At 42.7% G+C, this 26,452-nt stretch overlaps 1 protein-coding gene across 21 annotated transcripts in view; it reads left to right on the top strand.

The window, feature by feature from the left end:
* The window catches only part of CEP63 (centrosomal protein 63), an 85,931-nt gene extending 72,827 nt beyond the window's left edge, over positions 1-13,104 (top strand). For 8 of the 21 annotated variants that reach the window (XM_042236811.2, XM_042236822.2, XM_042236823.2 and 5 more), the window contains 3 exons: positions 3,957-4,162; positions 4,938-5,223; positions 7,078-13,104. In XM_042236811.2, coding sequence (XP_042092745.1) covers positions 3,957-4,162; positions 4,938-5,223; positions 7,078-7,236 — 651 coding nt within the window. In that variant the 3' untranslated portion in view covers positions 7,237-13,104. The remainder of the gene's footprint in view (positions 1-3,956; positions 4,163-4,937; positions 5,224-7,077) is intronic. The other 13 variants (XM_060395588.1, XM_042236844.2, XM_060395599.1 and 10 more) reach the window with 2 other exon arrangements.
* The last annotated feature ends 13,348 nt before the right edge of the window (positions 13,105-26,452 follow it).

Genomic DNA, 26,452 nt, shown 5'->3' with positions numbered 1-26,452 from the left:
AAGGGACTCTCAAGAGTCTTCTCCAGCACCACAGTTCAAAAGCATCAATTCTTCGGCACTCAGCTTTCTTTATAGTCCAATTCTCACATCCATACACAACTATTGGAAATACCATAGCTTAGACTACATGGACTTTTGTCAGCAAAGTAATGTCTCTGCTTTTTAATATACTATTTGGGCTGGTCATAGCTTTTCTTCCAAGGAGCAAGTGTATTTTAATTTCATGGCTGCGGTCACCATCTGCAGTGATTTTGGAGCCCAAGAAAATAAAATCTCTCACTGTTTCCATTGTTTCCCCATCTCTTTGCCATGAAGTGATGGGACCGGATGCCATGATCTTAGTTTTTTGAATGTTGAATTTTAAGCCTGCATATCTGAGGTTATTGATATTTCTCCCAGCAATCTTGATTCCACCTTGTGCTTCATCCAGCCCAGCATTTCTCATGATGTACTCTGCATATAAGTTAAATAAGCAGGGTGACAATATGTAGCCTTGACATACTCCTTTCCCAATTTGGAACCAGTTTGTTGTTCCATGTCCAGTTCTAACTGTTGCTTCTTGACCTGCATACAGATTTCTCAGGGGACAGGTAAGGTGATCTGGTATTCCCATCTCTTGAAGAATTTTCCACAGTTTGTTGTGATCTACATAGTCCATAAATAGATAATCATAGAAGTAATGCAGAAATTCAGCAAGAAGAAAAGCAGTTACATCCCTTTAATAGTCAAAAGAAATAAATATTCTTTGGTTTATTGACATAACAATGATTTTTTAAAAACTGATATAACCAGTATTGGCAGGGATATAGAGCAACAGGCTCTTTAGTGCTCTGTTAATGAGAAAGTAAATTGACACAGCTATTCTGGAGGGCAGTTTAGCAATGTCCATTAAACCGAGTGTAAATACATGCAGTCTATAAAGTCCTGAGTCATGTGCATTTCTGATTTTGGTTGTCGTTGCTGAATTGTTCTCCTTTTATCATCAGTTTGCATTCCCAAAGAACCCATCCCGGAGAAGCAAATGCATGAAAACGGTCATTTCAGTGTTGTTTGCAGTATCCAAAATTTTTTAAAAATGTAAATGTTAGTCTGTAGAGGGATGGTTTCTTGATTTTCTTTACTAGGAAAATGTTATGCCGTCATTTATGTGGCAGATGAACATATGCTCCCTCGCCAAATGCCTCTAAAACTAAAGTGAAAGGACTTTGTTTTTTAAAGCAAACCAACAAGGATGGAAAAAGTAGGAGAGGAGACAACAGCTAAATATTTTGTAAGGGGGAAGGTGGATGGAAGGAAGGAAAGAAGAAAGGAAGGATGCATAGACGGAAGGAAGGAAAACAACTTTATACACCTTGATAAGCAATACGAAGCTAGTGGTGGAGAAAACCAAGAACCTGGTTTGCACCACAGAGTCTTCAAAAGGCTCAGGATTTCAGTTCAGTTCAGTTGTGGCTGATTCTATGCGACCCCATGCACTGCAGCATACCAGTCTTCCCTGTCCATCACCAATTCCCAGAGCTTGCTCAAAGTCATGTCCATCGAGTCGGTGATGCCATCCAACCATCTCATCCTCTGTTGTCCCCTTCTCCTCCTGCCTTCAATCTTTCCCAGCATCTTTCCCAGGGTCTTTTCCAGTGAGTCAGTTCTTCACATCAGGTGGTCAAAGTATTGGAGCTTCAGCTTCAGCAGCAGTCCTTCCAGTGAATATTCAGGACTGATTTCCTTTAGGGTTGACTGATTGAATCTCCTTGAAGTCCAGGGGACTCTCAAGAGTCTCCAACACCACAGTTCAAAAGCATCATTTCTTCGGTGCTCAGCTTTCTTTATGGTCCAGCTCTCACATCTGTGCATGACTTCTGGAAAAACCATAGCTTTGACTAGATGAACCTTTGTTGGCAAAGTAATGTCTGTGCTTTTTGATATGCTGTCTTGGTTGGTCATAACTTTTCTTCCAAAAGTCTTTTAATTTCATGGCTGCAGTCACCATCTGCAGTGATTTTGGAGCCCAAGAAAATAAAGTCTGTCACTGCTCAGGATTTGGAAATAGCTGATTGAGACTTCCATCTTATGTAATGTTCATATTTAAGAGTTGGGAACTCTCAGAGGTGCTTAACCCAGACTATGGCCAGAGATTCTGTTCAGCTCAATTTCTCCTGAAACCTCTTAACAGTGGTAGTGATGTCCTTTCTTCACACAGCCAGGTGTGTGCTTGCTATGTACTTTTTATATTACTTTTCACATTCATTTGTTTGTAATTGTGATTAATAAAATAGTAAATTTGAGAAAAATTTAAATGATGCCTGCCTGGAAAAAGCAAACATTATCTTCTTCTAAAAGATATCTTTAATGATATCAGATATCAAACTCTGGCTGTTGAGGATCGTGTCAGCAGTTTAGACTTCCTCTGATTTTGAAGTTACAGTATAAACATGATGTATGTATTAAGAACAATTATTAGAAAGTTCTATTTTGCATTTACCTTCCTAGGAAGGTGATATTACTTTTACAAATGAATAATTTTGGCTAAATAACTCTTAATAAAAGTATCTAATTAGCTTTGTAATGAGAGCAATAGCTCTGATAAATTATTTACCACAGTGAAAATAAAAGTCTCCAGTAGTTCATAGTTTTAACTCCTATGTCCTACATATTTTTTTTTTTTTGAGATTTTACCTGTCAACAACTTGCTGAAAGATTTTATAACTTATTGTCACTACTAGTACAGATAGTTAAATGGTTGTATTTTAAGCTTCATTTTTTTGTTAGGTAAATTGTGTTTGTCAAACTACTTGACCAGCTTATTTTCAAAAAATTCTTTATAGAAAAGGGTAAGCTAAACATCATATTAAATTCCAAAGATGATAACCATAATTTTTCAGAATGCTAATGAAAATATTTTGTCATTAGGAAAAAATGGTCCAGCCTTCTGTTTTTTTAGGTACTGTATTACTAGGAAACATCTAGAATTGAAGAGCAGTAAAATCTGTAATTACAGAATTCAAACCATATCAGAGTAGTAATTTGTACCTTATCCTTGTTGAATACTGACTTATGTCAAAATCAATCTCACATACCAGAATAGGTACAACATTATGTAAAAGTTTTTAAGACCAGAGAGTTATTTATTTAAAAGTTGTCCATGCCAGTCAGAATTCCTTTTCAGAACCTTATATACAGATTTCTTTATTTGAAATAGGTCTCTTGATTTTCTTCCACAGGTATTGTGGGGCTGTTCAACCCCCTGTCTCCCTCTTTTCTTTTTTAAGTTAAACTATAGTAGTGTAATTGCATAGTTACAATATTATATCAAAGTGTACAACATAGTTATTCAATATTTTTATAGGTTATACCGTTTAAAGTTATTGTAAAATAATGGCTATATTGTCTGCTGTGTAATATATCCTTGTAGCTTATTTATTTTATACATAGTAGTTCGTGCCTCTTAATCCCCTTCCCCTGTCTAGCCGCACCCCCCTTCCCTCTCCCCATTGGTAACCATTCTGTGTCTGTGAGTCTGTTTCTGTTTTGTATTATCCATTTGTTTTATTTTTTGGTTTCCACATATAAGTGATAACATATAGTCTTTGTATTTCTCTGTCTGATTTATTTCACTAAGCTCAACTTTCTCTTTTCTTAAAAAAGAATTCATGATTACTATTTTCTTTCTTTTTGTCTGTATTTGATTTTCATTTATAGCTTTCTTCCATCCTAGTTCCAGCCTTCCTCCAGCTCCTTGGATATTCCTTCACACATCAGGGAAGCCCATTGTGCTTCTACCCCATTTACTGTAAGAAACACATCCTTTTTTTTTTTTAAGGTGCCAAAACCAGATCTATACTTTTTCCTAAGTAAAACCATAGATTAACTAGTCACAGCTAAAAGTAATTTTCTACCAGAAGTATCACAGATCACGAGTATTCTTTTACAAATTAAGTGCCTCTGTTCTTTTTTATTAGGCAAAAGAGATTTCACTAGCAGACCTCCAGGAAAATTATATTGAGGCATTAAATAAATTAGTATCTGAAAATCAACAACTACAAAAAGATTTGATGGATACCAAAGGTCAGCTGGAGATTTCTACTCAGATATGCAAAAAAAACCGGGACAGGATCTTTAAACCAACACACAGCAGAGTACCTGAGTTCAAGAATACAGAGTTCAAGTAAATTTTCTTCATAGTTTATTTAAAATATGTATCTTTATTATGTAATGCTCATTTCTTTGAGAATAATTTCCAATTTATAGAAATTAAATCCTTATCAAAGGACCGTATGTTTAATTCTGAAGTACAGTATGTACAAGTAAAGCTGTTAGGTTAAAAAGTGCAGGGGGTTATATATTACTTTCAAGTAAACTTCTAGATGTAGGTGAGAATAACAGCCTAATTCCTGAGTTTTGTCATGCTGCTTCCCACCTTTCTAGCTTCACTTGTCCCATAAGAAGTGGAAGTTAGCTTTTTATAAAAAGCTTCTTTTGTATTTTTGGTGAACTAATAATAGATTGTTACCTAAAACATCAGCGTTCAATGCAGAACCACCCGACTTCAGCTCTTACATGTTTTCCTACCAGGAACCTTTGCTGACACCCTCTCTGCCACTCCCACCTCACCCCCAGATGAAGATAAGGGACTTCTCTCTGCACAGTACTTCCCTGTCTCCTACCACCAACCCCACTAGGGCACTTAGATAGCTTAAGTGTCTTCCTTGCTGTTGTGTAAGTCTGTGGGGACAGGGACGTGGTCATGGGGATTGGGTATTTGGGGCCAGGGTGATGAAGAGAATGCCTGGTCTGAACGGGCTTCTGAAATTTTGTAAATTATAGCCTTCTCCTTAGTCTGGTTCTGTATTTTTATTGAACTTCCAACAATAAGTCTGTTTCTTTAAAGGAGGAAAATTGCTACAATGTTTATCTGCTTTATTTTCTAATCTGCTATCCAGTTCAGCCCATGGCCAGCACAGGCATGATGGGATGAAGGCTGAGCCCTACAAAGCAGGTCTTCATTCTCCGCAAGGACAAGCGTCGGATAGCATAGAGCCTGTGTCCCTGTCCCGGGGCTTCAGCCCCCCAAGCCATCAGATCAGCTCTTGCTGCTCCACTGTCTCCCTGCCATCTAACTTTCTGTGCAAAACTAACTCTCTGCCTTCAGTGCTAGATACAAATGAAGCCAACTTTTCTGACACTATCTCTGAGAGTATAAATGACCCAGAAGACTTTACATCTTCGGTATGGAAACTTTCTGATCTTACTAGTTTATTAAGTGTGTTTAGTTTGATTTTTTTTTAATTTTAAGGCGGAGGATTTTTTTTTTTTTCCTTTTTGTCTCCTTACTGGTTCTTTCTCTTAAGTACCCTTTGTTATTCTCATGTATTTCTGTCCTAAGAATTTGCTTGTGAAGACTTCAGCCACAAGTACTTTTCAAAATGTGTCTTATTAAATATAAGTTATAGGGACTCATTTGTTTTTAGCCAAAATTGAGAATTCCCTTCCTGCCTTTTTTCAGAGAGGGTCACCTTTGTATTGGAAATGATTGGTTCAAAGAATATCTCTGCCTGCCAAGATAGTCCTGGGGCGTAGACACTGGTGAAGGAGAAAAGGAATGGCTGGAAAGGGAAAGAGTGGGTCGAGGCAGAGGAAGTAATGGCAGCTGATGTGTCTGTTATAGACCATAGACTGGGCCGCCCCACGGGGCCCTGGTGGCAGACGCTGCCCTGCGACAGGGCTGGCCCCTTGTTCCTGCAGATGTGAGGACCCCTCTCCACCCTTGTTTTTGCCTTCTGTGAAGCACTCATGTCTGGCCATTCATTCTCATCACCCTAATGGTCCTGTATCTGTGAAAGTTCAGTATTTTTGACTTTTTAATGTGCCAACAAGTCCATAGGAGTTCTCTTTTAGTTGTTGAAATAAATGTGCTATATATGTAATTCTGAAATCCAAAAAAGACCTGATGACTAACTTTCTTTTTAAGTTTGGCACTAAGACCTGACCTGGCCTGAACCGATATGATGTGATAAAATGTTGATTGATCCCACTGAACATTTTATGTCAGAAATACCAATGTGTTTGATGATGGGATGTTACCTCAGACTCATGCATAGGTCCTGTATTCTATATTTGTGAATTCATCTACTTGCTAAACTATTAGTTACCTGTAAACAGAACTCATAAGCACTTCCACAGTTATTCTTGAACATGGCAGAGCTGGACAAAATGTATCACTGGACTTGCACGTTTATAGCTAAGGTCAGCCAAGGTGGTACGTTACCCTCTTGTTTCAGCTCTTGTGCTGAGAGGCCCAGAAGATAGAGTCACTCAGGGACAGTACAGTGCACGAAGCTCAGATGCTGGGCTTGAACAGGGTTTGAACCCCAACTTTGGCACCCATTAATGGGGTGGCCTCAGGAAAGTCACTAAACACTGTGAACCTTGTTTTTTTGTGAAATAAAGCAAACAGAATCTACCTGGTGAGTTATTTTTAGGAGTTGGGATTATAATCTATGTGAAGTTTGTATGTATGTGTTTGTGTTTCCCATAAGAGCAGTGTTTCAATATTGATTAATTCAGTGTTTGAGATGACGTTATAGAAGATAACTACTACAGATAAGGATCAATGGAATATGGTGCATCTAAATTCTGAAGCCAGTGATCTCAGACAAGGGGCTGTAGACTCAAATTTTGGAGGAAGGAAAATATTGATTTTTAGCTGGTATCTAATTTATTACCGGTAGATTTTCTATGCTTTAAAAAGTAACATTCAGATTTTCATAAGTGAGTTTGAAATAAATAGGCATTAAGTATATCTCTTCTAGTGTATAGAAGGCTCTGAAAGTCTTTAAATGAGTAACTAATATATTTATATGACACTTCACACTTACATAACTGTGTCAGAAAGGAAGATATCTGTGTTAATTTTTGTGGAACTTTTAAAAAAAAAACTATTATTATCATTAGGATAAAGACAATATCTTGTCAGAGGAAAACATTCCCCTTTTGATATTGGTAGTTAGAAAATATCATGAATACTGTGTCTTAGAAATATACTGTTCAACTTACATATGTCAAAATTTGTTTCTCTTCTAGTGTCCCTTGCCTCTGTCTCCTCTTGGTTCAATAGCCACAAGATTTTTGGAAGAGGAAGAGCTGAGGTCTCATCACATTCTAGAGCGCCTAGATGCCCACATCGAAGAACTAAAGCGAGAAAGTGAAAAGACAGTGAAACAATTCACAGTCCTAAAGTAGCCTCTTAAAAATCACAAACTTGGAAATAAAAATAAACTCTGAAGAGTTACTGTCATCATGAAGTAGCAGCTCTTTGAAAACCTGAACATATGACTATATAGAAGCCATAAAAATGAGATGTACTAAAGCTGCCGTGAGGAATCTGAGAAGCTGATACTTAGCTCTAAGATGTTTTCTCTGCACTGTCTTGTTTAAAGGACTTTTTCCAGCAATAACATGTAAATAAACCACTTTGCTAGACTTTTTTCTCACATTAATATTTATTATCATAAAGTAGTACTTTCTCTTGCTGACTTAAATGTAATAGCTGTAGACTAATTAAAGATTTTATGATACATGTTGGAAATAAAGTAACTGTAGGAACTTCCTTTGGGAGCAGTGTCTGTAGTGAAAGCATGGGTCGCAGAGTCGTCCAGATTTTGCTGGGTTTTGTACTGGTTTTGCTTCTCATTAGCCAGTTGGGCTGGTAATGTGCGAGGCTAGGCAGAATTATGTGAAGGGGCTGGAGAAGTTTGACAGGAAGCCCTCTCCTATTCAAAAGACAAATGTGGGAAAGAGGTGGGCGCAGGGCCTGGGACTGGGCTAGCGTGGGAACCTGGGGACACTCAGTAGAAATCTCGGCATCGGCATTTCTGAGGAGAGGTTTGAAGGGGAGACAAAGATGTCAAGGTGCAGAGGCATTTGAAGCTGTGGAGATCTGGAGGAGGAGGGCAGGGAGAGAGAAGAGCAGAACCTGGGGCCCGAAGGACACCAGCACATGAGCATCGTGTGGTTAGATCCAGCAGAGGAGCTGGAATGTGCGACCAGAGACCAGAGGGCGAGGTGGAGGGCTCTTTCACCCAAGATGGGGCTCCTGTGATCCAGCCCTCTCCGTGGATCTTTCCTATCAGCAAGCAAACATCCTGTTGTTTCTCCTTTCTTTAAAGCAAAACAAAACCTCAGTTCCACATCCTCCCTACTGCTCCACACACTTGTCCTCTTCACACAGATGTCTCTGGCGAGAATTGTCTGCAGTGACTGTTGCCAGTCATCTTTTTTTTTTTTAATTTATTTTTAATTGGAGGATAATGGCTTCAAAATGTTGTGTTGGTTTCTGTCATACAACAAAGTGAGTCAACCATGAGTCTACCTGTGTCCCCTCCCTCTTGAACCTTTCTCCCATCCCCCATCTCATCCCACCCCTCTAGGCTGTCGCAGAGTACAGAGCTGAGCTCCCTGTGTTACACGGCAACTTCCCATTAGCCGCCTGTTTTACACGTGGTAATGCGTATGTTTCAGTGCTACCCTCTCAATTCATCCTACCCTCTCCTCCCCCAAACTGTGTCCGCAAGTCTGTTCTCTTCATCTGTGTCTCTGTTCCTGGCCTGCAAAAGGATTCATCAGCACCATTTTTCTAGTTCCATATATATGTGTTAATACACTATATTTGTTTTTCTCTTTCTGACTGACTGCACTCTGTATAGCAGGCTATAGATTCATCTGCCTCACTGCAACTAACTCAAATGCGTTCCTTTTTGTGGCTGTGTAATGTTCCATTGTTTATATGTACCACAACTTCTTTATCCATTCATCTGTCAGTGGACACCTAGGTTGGCTCCTTATCCTACCTAGCTATTGTAAATAGTGCTGCAATGAACACTGGGGTACCTGTATCTTTTTCAGTTATGGTTTCCTCAGGGTATATGCCCAGGTAGTGGGATTGCTGGGTCATATGGTAGTTTGGGCTACCCAGGTGGTGCTAGTTGTAAAGAACCTGCCTGCCAATGCAGGAGATATAAGAGATGTGGGTTTGATTCCTGGGTAAGGAAGATCCCCTGGAGGCGACCAAGGCAACCCACTCCTGTACTCTTGCCCAGAGAATCCCCATGGACAGAGGAGCCTGGCAGGCGACAATCCATAGGGTTGCAGAGTTGGACACGACTGAAGTGACTTTGCACGCATACATGCATGGTAGTTTTATTCCTAGTTTTTAAAGGAATCTCCATACTGTTCTCCATAGTAGCTGTATCAGTTTGCATTCCCACCAACAGTGCAAGAGTGTTCCTTTTCTCCACACCCTCTGCAGCATTTATTGTTTGTAGACATTTTTGATGATGGCCACTCTGACCAGTGTGAGGTGATAACTTCATTGTGGTTTTGATTTGCATTTCTCTAGTAATGAGTGCTGTTGGTCATCTTTTCATGTATTTGTTAGCCATCTGTATGTCTTCTGTGGAGAAATGTCTGTTTGGGTCTTCTGCCCATTTTTTCATGGGTTGTTTGTTTTTTCTGTTATTGAGCTGCATGAGCTGCTTGTAGATTTTGGAGATTAATGCTTTGTCAGTTGTTTTCATTTGCAATTATTTTCTCCCATTCTGAGGGTTGTTTTTTTCATCTTGTTTATAGTTCCCTTTGCTGTGCAAAAGCTTTTAAGTTTAATTAGGACCCACTTGTTTATTTTTGTTTTTATTTCTATTACTCTAGGTCAAAAAGGATATTGCTGTGATTTATGTCAAAGAGTGTTCTGCCCATGTTTTCCTCTAAGAGTTTTATAGTTTCTGGCCTTACATTTAGGTCTTTAATCCATTTTGAGTTTATTTTTGTATATGGTATTAGAAAGTGTTCTGTTATTGTCGTTCAGAGACTTTAAGTCGTGTCCGGCTTTTTGTGACCCCATAGACTACAGCATGCCAGGCTTCCCTGTCTTTAACTATCTCCCAGAATTTGCTCAGATTCGTGTCCATTGAGTCAGTGATGCCGTCCAATGATCTCATCCTCTGTTTTTCCCTTCTCTTTCTGTCCTCAGTCTTTCCCATCATTGGCATCTCTTCCAATGAGTTGGCTGTTCGCATCAGGTCGCCAGGGTATTGGAGCTTCAGCATCAGTGCTTCCAATGAATATTCAGGGTTGATTTCCTTTAGGGTTGACTGGTTTGATCTCTTTGCTGTCCAAGGGACTCCCAAGAGTTCTCCAGCACAACAACTCAAAAGCATCAATTCTTCAGTGCTCAGCCTTCTTTATGGTCCAGTTCTCACCTCCATATAGCTTTGACTATAAGGACGTTTGTCAGCAAAGTGATGTTTCTGCTTTTTAATACACTGTCTAGGTTTGCATAGCTTTTCTTCCAGGGAGCAAGCATCTCTTAATTTCATGACTGCGTCATCATCTACAGTGGTTTTGGAGCCCAAGAAAATAAAGTTTGTCACTGTTTCCACTGTTTCCCCATCTATTCACCATGAAGTGATGGGACTGGATGCCATGAACTTCATTTTTTGAATGTTGAGTTTTAAGCCAGCTTTTTCACTCCTCTTTGACTCTCATCAGGAAGCTCATTAGTGCCTCTTTACCTTCTGCCACTAGAGTGGTACCATCTGTATATCTGAAGTAGTTGATATTTCTCCTGGAAATTTTGATTCCAGCTTGTGCTTCATCCAACCTGGCATTTCACATGATGTACTCTGCATATCAGTTAAATAAGCAGGGTGACAATATACAGCCTTGATGTACTCCTTTCCCAGTTTGGAACCAGTCCATTGTTCCATGTCTGATTCTAACTTCTTGACCTGCATATAGATTTCTCAGGAGGCAGATAAGGTGATCTGTTAGTCCCATCTCGTGAAGAATTTTCCACAGTTTGTTGTAATCCAGACATCTAAGGCTTTAGCATAGTCAGTGAAGCAAAAGTAGATGTTTTTCTGGAATTCCCTTGCTTTTTCTATGATCAAACAGATGTTGGCGATTTGATCTCTGGTTCCTCTGCCTTTTCTAAATCCAACTTGTACATCTGGAAGTTCTCGATTCATGTACTGTTGAAGCCTCGCTTCAAGAATTTTGAACACAACTTTGCTAGCATGTTAAATGAGCGCATCTAATTTCATTGTTTTGCATGTAGCTGTCCAGTTTTCCCAGCACCACTTATTGAAGAGGCTATCTTTTCTCCATTGTATTTTCTTGCTTCCTTTGTCAAAGGTAATAGATGTGTCCCATTATTTTCTTAACTTAATCCTCTCTAACCCCACCTGCCCCCCCGCCATGGAACTGCTCTCCTGGCCTGGAGGTCGCCAGTGACTTTGTCAGTTCTGAGCATCATTTCACACGCTTGGTCTCCCCCTCACCGTCTCTTGGTTTCCCTGACCTGACACTCCTACTCATTCCGTCTGATTCTACTCTTCTGAATTTTCCTCTACTAAAGGACCCCGCTAGGACTTCGATGTGAGTTTTCTCACACAACATGCTCTTTCCCTAGACTATTGCATTTAACTTTTAAGCTTTTAATTCTGTCTGTAGACCTGTTTGACCTCTCCTCAGAGCTCCTGCCTTAGAATATCTCCACTTGAATGTCTGATTAGAACCTTAGGCTGAAGATTTCCGAGAGCTCTTGAATCTCTCTGTTGCTTAGATTCCATGTCAGGGTGGCGTCATGTGTGCCAGTTGCTAGGAGTTATTCCGTCATTCCTTCCTTACCCACACCTCCGAGTCCAAGCCTTTGGGAGGTCTGTCAGTTCTGCCTACTGTCTCAGACCCAACCATTTCTCTCCTCATGCCTGCCCCCCAGTCTCTCACCTGATTCCAGCAGTAGCCTCCTAATTGCTATTACTCCTATTCCTGACTCAATAATTCATTCTCTGTAATGCCTCCTAAGTTATCCTTTAGAAATGTGAATTAAACAGTGTCCCTGCTACCTCCCTTCCAATCCTGCAAAGGCTCCGTATTCCACCGTTCAAATGTGAGTTGCTTGTCATCTCCCATAAGACCCGCAACGCTCCATGCCCGCCTCCATCACCCACTCCATCACTGTCCTTCCCTGTGCTCCAGCCTCCCTGGCCTCCTTTCTGTTCTGGAGTGCTGCCAGCCTTAGCCTGTGCAGGTCGTTGCGCTTGCTGTTTACCAGGAGTCCCATTCTTTCACCCATGATAGGTGCTTTCTCCACATCCTCCCTGACTGCCGTCTCCAAAATCCACTTCTCCCAGTTTCTCTTGCTCCCTGCCCAGAGTTATTGCTTTCATAGTACTTAGCACTCTGCAATCCTTTTGTCACTTGATTTGCGTTTGTATTTCACTTCTGCCTTTAGAATTAAGCTCCTTGAGGGGAAGGACTTTGCTGTCTGATGGGGCCCTCACCTCTCCACACAAGCCCAGCACTTGGAGCTACTCAAGTAGTTCAGAAACCAGGGAATACATGTCTTTCTTGAGATGCCACACTTTTTTTTCCTTCGTACATGCTGCCAACCCTTCAGCCAGCCTCTCTTCCCACATACCTCCCGCCCCATGCCCCAGTACCTTGCTTGGCAAAGCTTTCCCACACACATCCTGGGGAAGGGGCCTCCTTGTTTTTCACGGCGCTCTTTCTGTGCATCTCTCAAAGCTCAAACCGCCCTGTGCTTCCTCTGCAATTTCTGTGTCTCCCACTGAACTGAAACCTCCTCAAAAGCAGGGGCCGTCCTCAGTCCGCAGGTTGCCTAACATAGTACATACTAAGCGAGTACTAGGTGGATGAAAATCACCACCATTCTAGGTTTCATTGTAAAATGGATTGTACTTCAGGGGGTTGAGTCGATTTACTGAAAAGATATTTCTGAAAGGGCTTTGTAGACTCTGAAAATACTGCACCAATATGGACTATTATGAGGGGATCCTGAGTCTTAAGCTTGTCCCAAACTTATGGAATGTTCATACTACCTGTTGACTAGGAGAAATGATGGCAGACTGTGGTTGCTGGAAATAAAGAGTCATGAGGTGCTATGTATTTTCTTAAATTTATACAGTACTGTGTTATTTTAAGTTGAAATCGTTAACTGATTGAATTTGTCAGAACATTTAATTGTAATTTAATCTCTTAACTTTATTCTTCAACAAGATATGCCAAATATTAAAATGTGTCAAAATTAAATTTGAGTTAGTTTCTTCATATACATTTTATAAAACCTCCCAGTGAGTGGGGTGCCCGAATTAGCTGAAAAGATAAGGGTGTTGTCGTCTGGTTGTGGGTTTTCAGATGACATTTTCTTGGGTGAGTTATTCTTCTTGGCCTGGATCCTAGTGAAGTTGTGTCTGGATTTCTATGCAGATTTTAGCTGAAGAAGACAAAGATGAATTCCCACTATGGGTTGGACATGACCTTTCCATGGAGTCTCTTTTGATTTCAACAAGGCTAGGAGGCAGTGGGTGTCGTTGTCCCCATGTGCCAGGAAGGATTTAAGTGGCTTGGCTTTCTAACAGCGCCTGGGGGTAGAGAGTGTGGCCTCTGCAGGCACACAACCCTGTTCTGAATCCTTGCTCTGCCACTTACTAGCCCCGTGACCTTGAGCAAATTAATAAACTCTCAAAGGCCTTAGTTTTCTTATCTGTAAAGTGGGGGAGATAAAAATCGTATCTACCTCATAGTGTTTGTGAAGCACTTAGAACAGTGCTGATCCAGTAAAAATTATGGAAGTATCTTGCTGAATAGAAACAATACCCTGCTCTGTGTTTCGATTATGTCGGTTTAGCTGCAAAAAAGTCTGTCTCCCTTTTCATACACAGACATGTGACACCAGGCAAACTATAGGTGATGGTAGTCTGTTTGCAAAATGCCCTTGAGACCAAAACCTAAAAGTTACAGGTAAGAAAAATAACTGCAGAAGCAGCTCTGTCATTGAGAACGTACACTGAGTAAACAGTCGTCGTGCACAGCACTCCACGAAGTGCACAACATAAGGTGCAGAATGGCAAGGTTAGAAAAAGAAACGTGTTGACTTGTTCTAGAAACAGATTGAAATAGTATACAAAAATGCATCTAAAAGGAACAAATGGTGGGCCTGGGCCAGAGGACAAGTGAGGGCCGTAAATGCTGGTCACAGAGGAACAGCTAGTCCAGCCTGGTTGGTAGAGGCAGGCAGCAACACTACCTCTGAGCTTCTTAAAGGCCAAAGCAGAAGAGAAAACATTATTATTTATTACTTAAGTACATAATTAAATTATTATTTATTACTTATTACAAAATTGAAACACGCCATGGGTTCAAGAGAAGTACTCCATGTGTGTCTGAGCAGTGGGAGTGGGCCATAGCATTTTTGTAACTGAATAATAATAGGATCAGTACAGGTTCCTTACAGGACGCTTCGGTGCAGGCTGTTGGCATAATGCTGGAGTGCAACTGAGGAACCAGTTTTCAGAAGTCACCAACATGACAGCGTGAAGCTCTTGTAGCCTGGCTTGATGAAAAGGGAAAATTTAGAGGCATGATGGACTGCAATCATCTATAAAAGCAATCTCCTATAAAAAGCTATTTCTCCACTGTGCAGTTTTAATCATTTGAACAACAGTTCACTCTTTCTTTCTGTGGGAACCTAGAATTTGGGAAACTAACATTGCCCATTAAGGCCAAGTTCAAATGATTTGAAAACCCAATCAGAAGTAGGTTTATACTCTTCTTATGAAAAGAAACTAGTTAAGGCGAAGCTTGAATAGTGGAAGGTCCAGGAACTCCCTGATATTAAATGCAGGGAGAAGATCCATAATTCCTCCCAGACTCTCAGAGATATCTGTGAGCCAAAAAGAGATTAAGAACCACAATTTTAGGGGCTGGAATTCTCCCAGAATGGCGTTCTGTTTCCTGGGGAGAGATACAAAATTGGAGACGTCTAACCAATTCCTATTGGGGCTGAGTTTTAAAGTGCAGTTGAATAGTCATGAAAAATTCAAGCTTTTCAATAATAAAAAGACAACCCAATTTAAAAGTGGGCAAAGGATCTGAAGGACACTTCTCTAAAGACAATATACAAATGGCTAATAAGCACATGAAAGATGCTCTACATCATTAGTTGTCGGGGAAATGCAACTCAAAACACTTCACACACGCTTGTAATAAAAAGATAAAAAATAAGTGTTGATGAGGATATGGAGAAATTGGAACACTCATACATTGCTGATGGGAATGTGAAATGGTTCAGATACTTTGGAAAACAATTTGGCAGTTCCTTAAAAAGTTACCCAGCAATATCAAGCCTCGGTATACACCCAAGCTCAGTGAAGACATGTCCACATAAAGAATTGTACATGAATGTTCATGGGATTATTCATAAGAGGCCTCCAAATGGAAAAAAACTAAAGGTCCTCTAAGTGATAGATGGATAAACAAAACATGGTATATCTATACAATGGAGTACTATTTGGGAATAAAAAGGAATGAAGTATGATTCTAAAATATGGATGAAACCTGAAAGCATTAAACAAAAGAAGCCAGTCACAAAAGACCACATATGTGTGGCTTCATTCATTTATATGAAAAATCTATGATAGGCAATCTATAGAGACAGTAGTTGGTGGTTGCTGAGGGCTGGGGGGTGTGGAGGGGCCGGGGGTGAAGATGAAAGGGTACAAATTTCCAAATTGGTACATTCCAAATTGGTACATTTTCCAAGAAAACGTTCCAAAATTGATTGTGACGGCTGCACAATTCTGAATATAGCACAACTGAAAAGCACTGAATTGTACACTTTAAATGGGTAACTTAAATGGCACGTGAATTATATTTTAGTAAAGCTCTTACGGAAAAAAAAACCCTCTGATGCACAGCAACACCTAAAAAAAGTCAAGTTTATATTCAGAAAACATCACAGCACATATAACACATGCTATTCTAAAATTTCATATTCTCCACTTTCACACTCGGGAGTAACAGTGGTGCCCCTCTTTAGGGGGTGGACATCCAGCTCTGCCTGAACAGTCGCTTGTGGGGGGTGGGGCGGCAAGGTGGAGCCTCACTGAGGCTCCATGGGTACGGGCCTTGCCAGGAGCCGGGGCACCCAGGGCACCTCTCCTGGCAGTGGAGCGTGAGCTCATGCTGTCCACCATGGGGCTGGTTTCCAGGAGAGCTGAGGGCCCTGACCACAATGTCTGTGGTTCCTGACCACTGACGGGAAGTGTGGGAGTACGGGACTGTGCCCCAAGCAGGCCAGTCCCCGGGGCCTCTACAAACGTGGTGGCCAGAGTAAGAAAAGCCAGCCACACAGCATATAGCCGCCCATATCTTCAGCTGTGGGAAGCAGATCAGGCAACACGCAAGACTTTGCTCTTAGGGACTGGCCACACTCTGGGAGGCAGCCGGTGTGGACGAGCTAGCTGCCAGCCCCCAGAGCTGTCCTGGTTGAGGAAGCCACGAGGGCTGCTCGCTGGACCATCTCTTTGATCTGTCTTGACCCTGATGTATAATATAAACAGCTCACCAGTCTGAATCTTTCTGTAGTCTAGGGCCTGCATTTCAGATCCTCAGCCTACAAGTAAAAGCCATAAACAAGGCAGCAAGTGTTTTCTACCAGTTAATCTCTTCAGCCATGGTTGAGCACAGCCCTCACGCCCAGCAGGAGCGTGTGCTCAGCTGTGTAGGTCCCTGTGTGTCCTGACAGCGGTGGCTGGGGCAGGAGCCCTGTGGCTTCCCCAGTGATGCCCCTCTGGGGTGACAGGCCCCTCAACCCAGCGTGGAGACACGGCAGCAGCCCGTTCATATTAGGAAGTGTTGGATCGACAGCAAAGGGTGGAGAAAGTTCTAGATGGATGATGTATTCAACTGCTGCCTCCTGCATGAGCTACCATTTGTGAACAAAGAAGGCATCACGGAGCTCTTTATTTTATTCCCAAAAGGTGTAACTCCAACACATGGTTTAACACCACCACTCAATTCCCGTGTGTTCCCACGTTAACTCATTCCTTAAATCCACGTTTCTCCAGCTGTTTTCTAGAGATCTGAAAGTCCTCAAAGTGTTGATAAGTGTTCCTTAGACATGTACCAAAGCAGAACGGGAAAGGCTGCATAGCATCCGCTCAGTGCCGGGATGGAGTGAGGGAGCGGCCTCTCTTCCTCCTGCTGGCTCTCCCGTCCCTTGATGGCCCCCCTCTACTTACCAGGCCACTGGGCCTTAGACACTTAAGGTCCTTAGCATTTGTGTGCCAGGGACTTCTCTGGCAGAGTGATGAAGCCTATGGATCCCTCAAAATAGTGACCAAGTCCACAAAATAAAATATAGAGTGTTAAAAAGAAAACCAATTACATTGACATTCAGTTCTCAAAATCTAATAAGAAATAAATCTGTGATAAGGTATGACATGCACCTCTTTATTTACTCACTAAATGACGAGATTGAGGTCAGGTCCATTGCCCACTAGGTTTCGAAGCAATGATGCATGAACACACTGTTCTGAGAGTCTGCAACAATTGCTGTAAGACGTGGATGTGTCTTAATTTCTCTTGGAATAAAGCTGCAGGTACTGCTAACACTGCTGTAGTTTATTGCTAAGATTCCTAATAGAATGGAAATTAATTTCAATTAGAGCTTCAGTGGAGAATAAGGACGTCAAGTTTTTCCATCCAAGATTATAGAAATTTAAATTCTCTCCTTGGATCCCTTGGCAGGGAGTCCATGGACTCTGGGTTAAGAATTTAGAGGCTTAGAGTTCACTCATGCTTCCCCTTGTCCCTGGTCAGTCTGGTTACCTGTGAACATTCACTTGTGTGGTAGTGGCAATATTTGTGCTTAGTGTCACCTGCGATTCTAAGAACTCAGTCGTTAAATAAATGAGATCACAAACTGACTTGTGCAAGGGGAGCCCTTTTTGGGAATCTTGGAGAGCTAGTGTCATCACTCAACAGGTCAGATCATTCCACCCGAGTTGTCGGGGACCCTGGACCCTTGGCTGCCCTCAGAATTTAGGACAGCCAGGTCAAGCCTGGGAGGGTCAGAGCTCCTGACCTGGGGCTACCTGGGGGAAAACTAGGCTTGGTCAAGCAGCCCATGGTCCCTATAGGTGACAAGCCCAGCGGGAGATCGGGGAGAAGCTGGACCACTCAGATGTCTCCTCCAACAGAGCTGCAGAGGATGGACGAGGAGCCTAGACACACGGGGGAGCTGGGGCTCTGTGCACGCAAGGAGAATTGCGTGGCCCAAGTGCAGCCACCTGGGGACTGCGGAGCAGGGGACAAGGGGAGGGTAGTTGGTGCAGGTGAGACAGGCTGAGTGAGACACCTGGGACTCCTTGCTGCAGGGCTTGCACCTGGACAAGTCTCCTCAAACACCAAACTACAAGGAAACTGTAAAGGACTAAAAATAAGAGTGTGCATGCTCAACTGGGGCAAATTACTCACAACAAAACACAAACGGACCAAAACCCCACACAGCACACCAAGGGGCAGGCAGACCACCTAGACCACCCATCTGGCCCTACCCTCACCCAGTATAAGGTATAAGATCCAGCTGGCCCTAACCCCCACCCTGGGCACCCCTGCCCGCCCCAACAAGCAAGCGGACTTCTCGCTCCTCCCTCCTGCAGCAGGGGCCACAGTAAAGCCTTTCCTGAATGTCTCCTCTGGCCTCTGATCAATTTCTACTGATTAAGGAGGTCAAGAGCTCTGGTTGGTAACAGAGAAGCCAGTTGATGTTCCTGTGGATACCACTCTAGATGGCAGGCCTGAATCTGTCTTCACAAAATAATCCAGTTGTCTCTGAATCTCAAGACATTCATTTTGGACCCTTGGCCTAAAATTAAATCCTATAGACAAAGCAAACGTTTTAACCAGCAATGGTCAGGTCCTTGTACCTCTCTGTTGTGTCTGCTGCCTGTCATCCCAAGCCAGCAGCAAGATGACTGCTCCAACAAGAAACAGAAGTTCCCTAAATTAGTGTTTCTCATAATTTAACAGTTGCTCTAAAAACGTTTGATTGGATTCAAAATCTCTCCATAATATTACAAGAAACTTCAACAATAAATCTGTCAGTTAAAGAAGAGGAATTGCAATTAGTTTTTAAATACATTTTGTGGTGTTGTAATCTTCAAACTAATGTTGTAAAGAAAATTATCACTACTTTATAGTGAAAATAATAAGTTTCTCATAAGTTTCCCATCAAAGTAGAGTAGAAAGAATTTAAAGACACTGTTAGCTAAAAACATCTTAGGAATCGTTTTTAACAAATTCCAGCATAAATCCTGATATAAAAAGTTAAGGTCATTAATCAACCAAAGCTTTTGCACAGCAAAGGAAACCATCAACCAACTGAAAAGTCGACCTACAAAAAGGGAGAAAATACTTTTAAATGATGTGACCAACAAGGAGTTAACTTCCAAAATATACAAATAGCTCATACAATTCAATATCAAAAAAACAAACAACTCAATCAAAAAGTGGGCAAAGACCAAAAGAAACGTTTCTCTTAAGACATACAGATGGCCAGCAGGCATGTGAAAAGATGCTCAACATTGCCAATCATTAGAGAAATGAAAATCAAAACCACAACATCCCATTTTCGATCAGATGGCTATGATCGAAAAGAATACAAATAATAAATACTGAAGAGGGCGTGGAGAAAAGGGATCCCTCATATACTGCTGGTGGGAATGCAAGCTGAGTTGACCACAGTGGAGAAGGTCTGAAGGTTCCTTAAAAACTAAAATTAGAAGTACCGCATGTTCCAGCAGTCCTACTCTTGGGCACACACCTGGAAGAAACAAAAACTCTAGCTCCAAAAGACCAATGCACCCCAATGCTCATCGCAGCACTATTTACAATTGCCAGGACATGGAGGCAACCTAAGTGTCCATCGACAGAGGAATGGGTAAAGGAGGCGGTACATACACACAGTGGAATGCTACTCAGCCATTAAAAATGAAACATTGCCATTTGCAGTAACATGGATGGACCTGAGATTATCATACTAAGTGAAGCAAGTCAGACAGATGGAGGCAAATATCATACAGTATCACTTATATGTGGGATCTAAACCATGAATTTATCTACACAACAGAAACAGACTCAAAGAGATAGAAAGCAAACTTATAGGAGGGATAAATTAAGAGTATAGAATTAACAGATACAAACTATTACATGTAAAATAGATAAGAAACAAGAACTTACTGTGTAATACAGGGACCAGTATGCAATATTTTATATTAACATAATGAAACATAATCTGTAAAATTTATAACTGAATTACTTTGCTTACACCTGAAACTAATACAATATTGTAAATCAACTATATTTCAATAAAAATGTTAAGATCATGAAAGAAAGCTCAGGGCTTTCATTAAAATTTTTGAAATGATCATATTAAAAGTTTTATATAAGTTCAATGTCTTTCCTAATACTTGCATTATATTTTTATCATCTTAATTACATATTGGAGAGAAAATCTAATGAGTTTCATCTCAAACAGACCCTCTTAAATCCTTTCCAGTTTACCCCAGAGGCTTGTGTACATATTTCTGTCTATGCGTTTCCTGGAAAGTCCTCCCTTAAATGAGCAGAAAGGACCTCGGTGGTGAGGGAGGGTCCGGAGCTGGTTAGGCAACCCTCCCTTCCCTTCCTTTATGCCTGAGCTAAAATATTTCTGCAGCTAAAATGTGTTTTGATTAATGGTTAAATGTATGTGGGCTACTCAGATGACAGTTCATCCATTTATTAATTCATTCATCAAATATTTAATCAAGCAAACTTCTCATCTTTGCAGCGTGAGCTCCTGCAATTCCCTGAGGATGCTGGCGACACAGACCCCAGCTCCCTTCTTGCTCCCAGAACCTCTGACAAGTGTGCTCAGAGGGTCTAGTAACACACCTGCGCCCTTAGCAATTTGCATCCTCAATGCGTAAAGACGGCCCCAGTGCCCAGGGCAATGGGCTGAGTGAAATGAGTCTGGGCGCGGAGAGGGAAGCCTCAAAGCCAGCTCTCCACTTAGCAGCTGTACACCCTTGGGCAGTTTCTTCATATGCAGAATGTAGACTCTGATACTCACTCAGCGAGGCTGTCGTGAGGCCAGGTGAGATGCTGAATAGGGAAGAGGATCAAAAAGCTGTAGATGGGACCTCACAGGTAATACCCACCACTGTAGAGGGCAGCTGTAGGGAAGCATCCATTCAGGGATGGGTGGCCTTAGGGTCTGGGAGACAGTCAGAGGGAGAGGTGTGGGGCCACCTGGGCAGCTGGCCTGTCCAAAAGGGGACACTGCAGCTCTCTTCCTCGTGGAGGTTTTCACAGGCTTCTCGGGAAAGGTTGTCAATCAGATTTTGATAGAATTTTCACTTTTATTTATTTATTTAAAAATACTGTCTTATTTGTAAATATTTATTTATTTGGCTGTGCTGAGTCTTAGCAGTGGGAGTCAGGATCTTTGCTGTGGCATGCAGGGTCTCTAGTTGCGGCATGTGGGATCTAGTTCCCTGACCAGGAATCAAACCTGGGTCCCTGCATTGGGAGCTCTGGACCACCAGAGAAGTCCTTGAAATGCTATTTTATTTTTTAAAATTTTAAAAGATTTTTTTTGCTGTGGACCATTTTAAGGTCTTTACTGAATTTTGTAACAATGTTGCTTCTGTTTTATGTTTTGATTTTTTGGTCATGAGGCATGTGGGATCCTAGCTCCTTGACCAGGGATGGGTCTGGCACCCCCCTGCATTGGAAAGTGAAGTCTTAACCACTGGACACCCCCAGGGAAGTCCATTGATTTTTAAATGTTCACATCAACTAACACTGTACAGGCTGATCAGTAAGATTTGCAAACTCTGCCCACACCAGTATGGGGGTGATAAGACTGACCTGGGGCCAGGGTCCGTCACCACAGCCAAGGCCCCCAGGACAGGGGGTGGGTAGGACCACAGGAGGACTAGCCATCTTCCTTTGTCTGCAGAGCTCCGAGGGACACTGACGCTGCGGCAGCTGGCTGGCTGCCACATGCTCCTTCCATCCCCCTGAGAGAACAGAGATCATAGAACAGAGTGACTTCCATTAAGAGATAAAACCTCTAGAAGAAAACAGGAGAAAATCTTCATGATCTCAGTTTGGCAATGATTCTTTTTCTTAGATGGTGATATGGATGGTTCATTTCCCCCTGTATTTAACAAATGCCAGCATTTCATCATATATGCTTTAAAACTTAACATAACAGATTGCTGATAACTTCTGTGGCCCTTCTAATTTCACGATGGTGTTAACATTTCACAACCGTATCTTTGTATTTGTACGCATCCACAAAGAACACACTGCATGATTTCAGGTGTTTCTACGCACTAGGGAAAAAAAGCAGAAAATGAACTTAAAAATTGATACCATTTACTGCATCATGAAAAATACATCCATGCATATCTAGAAATACATCTGATAAAAGATACTCAAGGGTCTACAAAAGTTTACTAAATGTTACTGAGAGAAAGTAAGAATTCCCACCCTTTTGTCTGAAGCAGGAGGTGGGGAACGGCTAGTGGGGCTGGGTGCCTCAGATGGGTCTTGCGCTGGGGGCTCAGGGCTGCTGCCACACGGTGGCCCTGGAATGTAACAGATATGTTCCCCAGCCAGTGTGCAGACTGGCTGACTGTTCTCAATTAAGGCTCCTTTCAAAGAGGTGCCAATAATGTAACAGTTGCCTAGCTGAACTCCTGGTCTCTGGAAGATTCTAGGAGAGGCGGGGTGGCCAACAGTTGGAGACAGGATTTCTTCTAATTAGGTCAGGGGCTGGTATGATTTTATGAGGGGCCTACGACCTTCAGATTATTCAGGGAACAACACGCAACACGTCAATATCTTCGCACGGGCTGGGAAAGACTGATGCTGTGGTGACTGCTGAGCCTCACTCAGCGCCCCCTAGTGCTGGGACTTTGTTTACTGCGCCCTTGTTCACTCATTCAAACCCCGTAGGAAGCTTCCGTGGTTGGTGCCATGATTACCCCCATTTTACTGCTGAGGACACTGAGACGGGAGGCTAGGGTTAACTTGTCAACAGCAGCGGTAAGGGGCCGAGCAGGGATGGGAGCCGGGTGGCTGAATGCAGAGTTGGTGCCTTTAACTCTTGTACCATTTAGATGTCATCCAGGGGTTTGGGCTGCAGGCCTCCCCCAGCCTTGGGAGCTCTGCTGGAAGAGGTGTCTGGGGAGCCCCCAGTCAAGCCAGGGTTTACAGAGAGAAACAAACGCTTCAATCCTACATTTGTGGCTCTTGACCCCACATGACAGCTTTCAGTCATCAGCAACGGGCGGCTAAGAGGTCACCTTTCCAGGAAGAAGCCTATTGGCTTCTTTTTAAAATGGAATTTGAACACTCTTGCTGAGCTCGACTGAGCGACTTCCCTTTCACTTTTCACTTTCATGCATTGGAGAAGGAAATGGCAACCCACTCCCTGGTTCTTGCCTGGAGAATCCCAGGGACGGGGGAGCCTGGTGGGCTGCCGTCTATGGGGTCACACAGAGTCGGACATGACTGAAGGGACTTAGCAGCAGCAGCTGAGGTCTAAAAACGTCAAGTGAAGCTTTAACAGAGGCAGTTTCCTCATGGGATCAGGTTCTCTCTGTTGTTTCTCCTGGGAGGTGGGGAAGGGGTCTGGCGCGGATGCAACAGACATGAAAAGTTCACGGTATCCACATTCACCCCAGTCCTGAGGGTGGGATGACCACACAGGATGGAGTCGGGCCTCCAAACACCTGCGGTATCTTGGCTACATTTAATTTTTTGTAATATGATGAAATGATCAATGTTAACTTTCAGATTCTGCTTGGTGCTGACATACACACTAATACATATATTAATACATGTTGGCAGAGTGTTCACTGGACGATTTGTCATCCTGCAGTCATTTCTTCCATATACAGTTTCCTCCTCCATCACCACTCTGTCCATATGGGAGCTGCCAGGGGCCCCTCACTGCTGACATCTGTTCTCCATTAATCACGTGCACCAGCTCCTCTTGGCCATTCACGGTGTGGCTGCCCCTCTGCCCTCATGGCACAAACCTCCCCACCATCCTCCCCACCAGTCTGCAATGGGATGTCCCTACCTGGTCCCCGCACAGCCAGGGTGAAATGATGGCTGATTCCTTGTGTCGTGGAGGCAGTCAGCCATCCCCCTGATGGAAACAAAGCAATCCCAGTGCAAGCTGAGGGCGGCAGGCCCCCCAGGAAGCAGGGCACTCCTCAGATCAATCAGTTCCCTGATTGCTTCCTGGAGGTGAACACCAGGAGTGCGCACAGCCAGGTGGCAATCTTTGTCTTTCTGTAAACCCACATTTCCCACAGAGGCAAAGGCGCTCATTGCATATACTTTTTAGTTAGTTGGGAAAAAAATCTCTTGGGTCAACAATGCTGTAAATAAAGCCAATGGTCTAGAATTTTGTTTTTGAAAGAACAACTGATGTTCACTTTGAATACATAGTGATTGTTTAGTCTAAATGTAAGGTACCATTTCATCATGAAATGAAAAAGTGCACAAGTTCAGGGTGCCTCATTCTTCCTGGAGTGCTATGCATTTGGGTGCTCCATGCAGTGGGTTGGGTGGGCTCCTCTTGGAGCCCAGAGGCTGTCAGGATACCTCCAGAGCATTCTTGCGCCTATCGTGGGAGTTGACTGGTTGTCTGTCAGTGGGTGAGTTTGCTGGGAAGCCAGCACTCACCCACTGGTCTGAATAATCTCCTGTGTCATTTGATCTTAGCTTGGGTTTGCCTTCCTTTTAGTCAGACTCAGCAAATCCATGGCACACCTCACTCTTCAATCCAGTGTCTAAGGATCACCTGCCAATCACAGTCCTCTTTCCTACTGAGCCCACTGTGACCTCAGAATCCTTAACCCGGTGCGCAGGTAGCAATGACCAAGCATCGGGAGAGCTGTTTTAAGCCCAGGTTTCCTTCTCATCCATTCTCAAAACTTCATGTCTCAGTTTTGCCACTGGATACACAAGGACCTTGAAGGCATTTTGTCTCTTTTATGTCTCATCCTGCAAGCACTTCTCTTGAGAGGATTAGCCTTGGGGACAATGATGCTTAAAGAATCAGGAGCTCTGATGTTCACTGGACCATTGTTTTCTGAGACATCAACCCTCCTGAAGGCAGCCCTGAAAATATTCAGACTTTGACAGTAAAAGTGTTTATGCTTTTTTACATTATAGGAAGCAATCACATGTATCCCTGGGAGGTGAGGAGGGCCTGAACGATGACAAAGGCTTTGGAGAGGAGTGGACACGGAGTTGGAGGAGCAGGTCGAGAATGGAACACGGCGGCATGGAGCAGATTTCTCACTGAAAGGGATGCAGGAGTCAGCAGTGGCCCCCATGAGTCTGACTTTGGGCATGGGGATACATTTACTGTGTTGGCAGTCCAGGAGGAGGCAGAGGTAATCTGGGGGAGAGAAGTGACCTGGGTTCAGAGTCTTTTGACTCAGGGAGGCTGGCAGGACATGCAAGAGGGGGCATCCCAGTTGCTGCCTGACTTTTGGTTTTCTTTAGTTCTGTTCGCAAAATCAGAGAGAAGCAACATCCTGTCAGAGGCTGCGGCTTCCCCTTTGGTCCCTCTGCTGGGTTTTCCTCCAGCCCCTTGCCCTCGGGCAAGAAAAGAGCCAGCAGCGCAGTCTGGTGGGGGCTGCAGGGCAGGCTCTTAACACAGCAGGGCCCTTCAGATGCTCCGCCACTGACAATCTTAGGCCTACCGCCTGCCAGCATCTGTTCACGGAGACACAGCATCACAAACTCTCCGGACTGGAAGGGACTTTAGAGGTCATCCACGGCAGCCTCAGGGCTGGCACTTTCAAACTGTTCTAACAATTTGAGAGTTCTTCCTTCTATTATTCAAAGACTGTTTCTTCGGACGTTCTTTAACATGCTGTTAAAGATATGGGTCACTCGTGGAAGCCTTGGTAAGGAGAAGCATGCGTGGGCTCGTGTTTGTGGGTCTAGCAGTGAGGAGCGCAACAAGGCCAAATTTGGGAACACGAATTCTTTTTGTCCTTCACATGACAGCTACAAGAATGGTTTCCATGGTTACAGCAGCTTCTCAGAGGTGTCTAGATTTTCATTTGCTGTATTTCCCTAAATGTCTAATTTATGAATAATCTGTTTAGGTAACCTGCTGGAAAGTTTCTACAAGTATATGAATATCAAGGAATATATATTTATATATATTCACAACAACAAAAAGTAGGCTGATGGGCATTTTTGGAACATTTTTTTTTTCTCCCATTAAAAACAGAAATTAGGATCAACTTAAAAAATTTCAAGTTAAACAAGATTCACTGCCTTCATGTTCTTCAAAGGCATGTGAGCTGGAGAAGGGCTGGAGCTAACCTAATTATGTTTCCTTTAATGTGAAATAGCTATTTGCCTGACATTCTATTTGCATCTCACCATCACATCCAAATAGCTGGGACATTGATTTTTTTCCTAACGTTCCCTTTGAACATGAAAGTGTTTTTTTTTTCCTCCTGCTTGTGAGAACAGTGATAAGAACGGATCGATAATTACATTG

Source organism: Ovis aries, chromosome 1 (assembly GCF_016772045.2).
Source record: "Ovis aries strain OAR_USU_Benz2616 breed Rambouillet chromosome 1, ARS-UI_Ramb_v3.0, whole genome shotgun sequence".
Lineage (NCBI taxonomy): Eukaryota > Metazoa > Chordata > Mammalia > Artiodactyla > Bovidae > Ovis > Ovis aries.
Note: the sequence above shows the minus strand (reverse complement) of the source record. Positions and strands in the feature narration are given on the sequence as shown.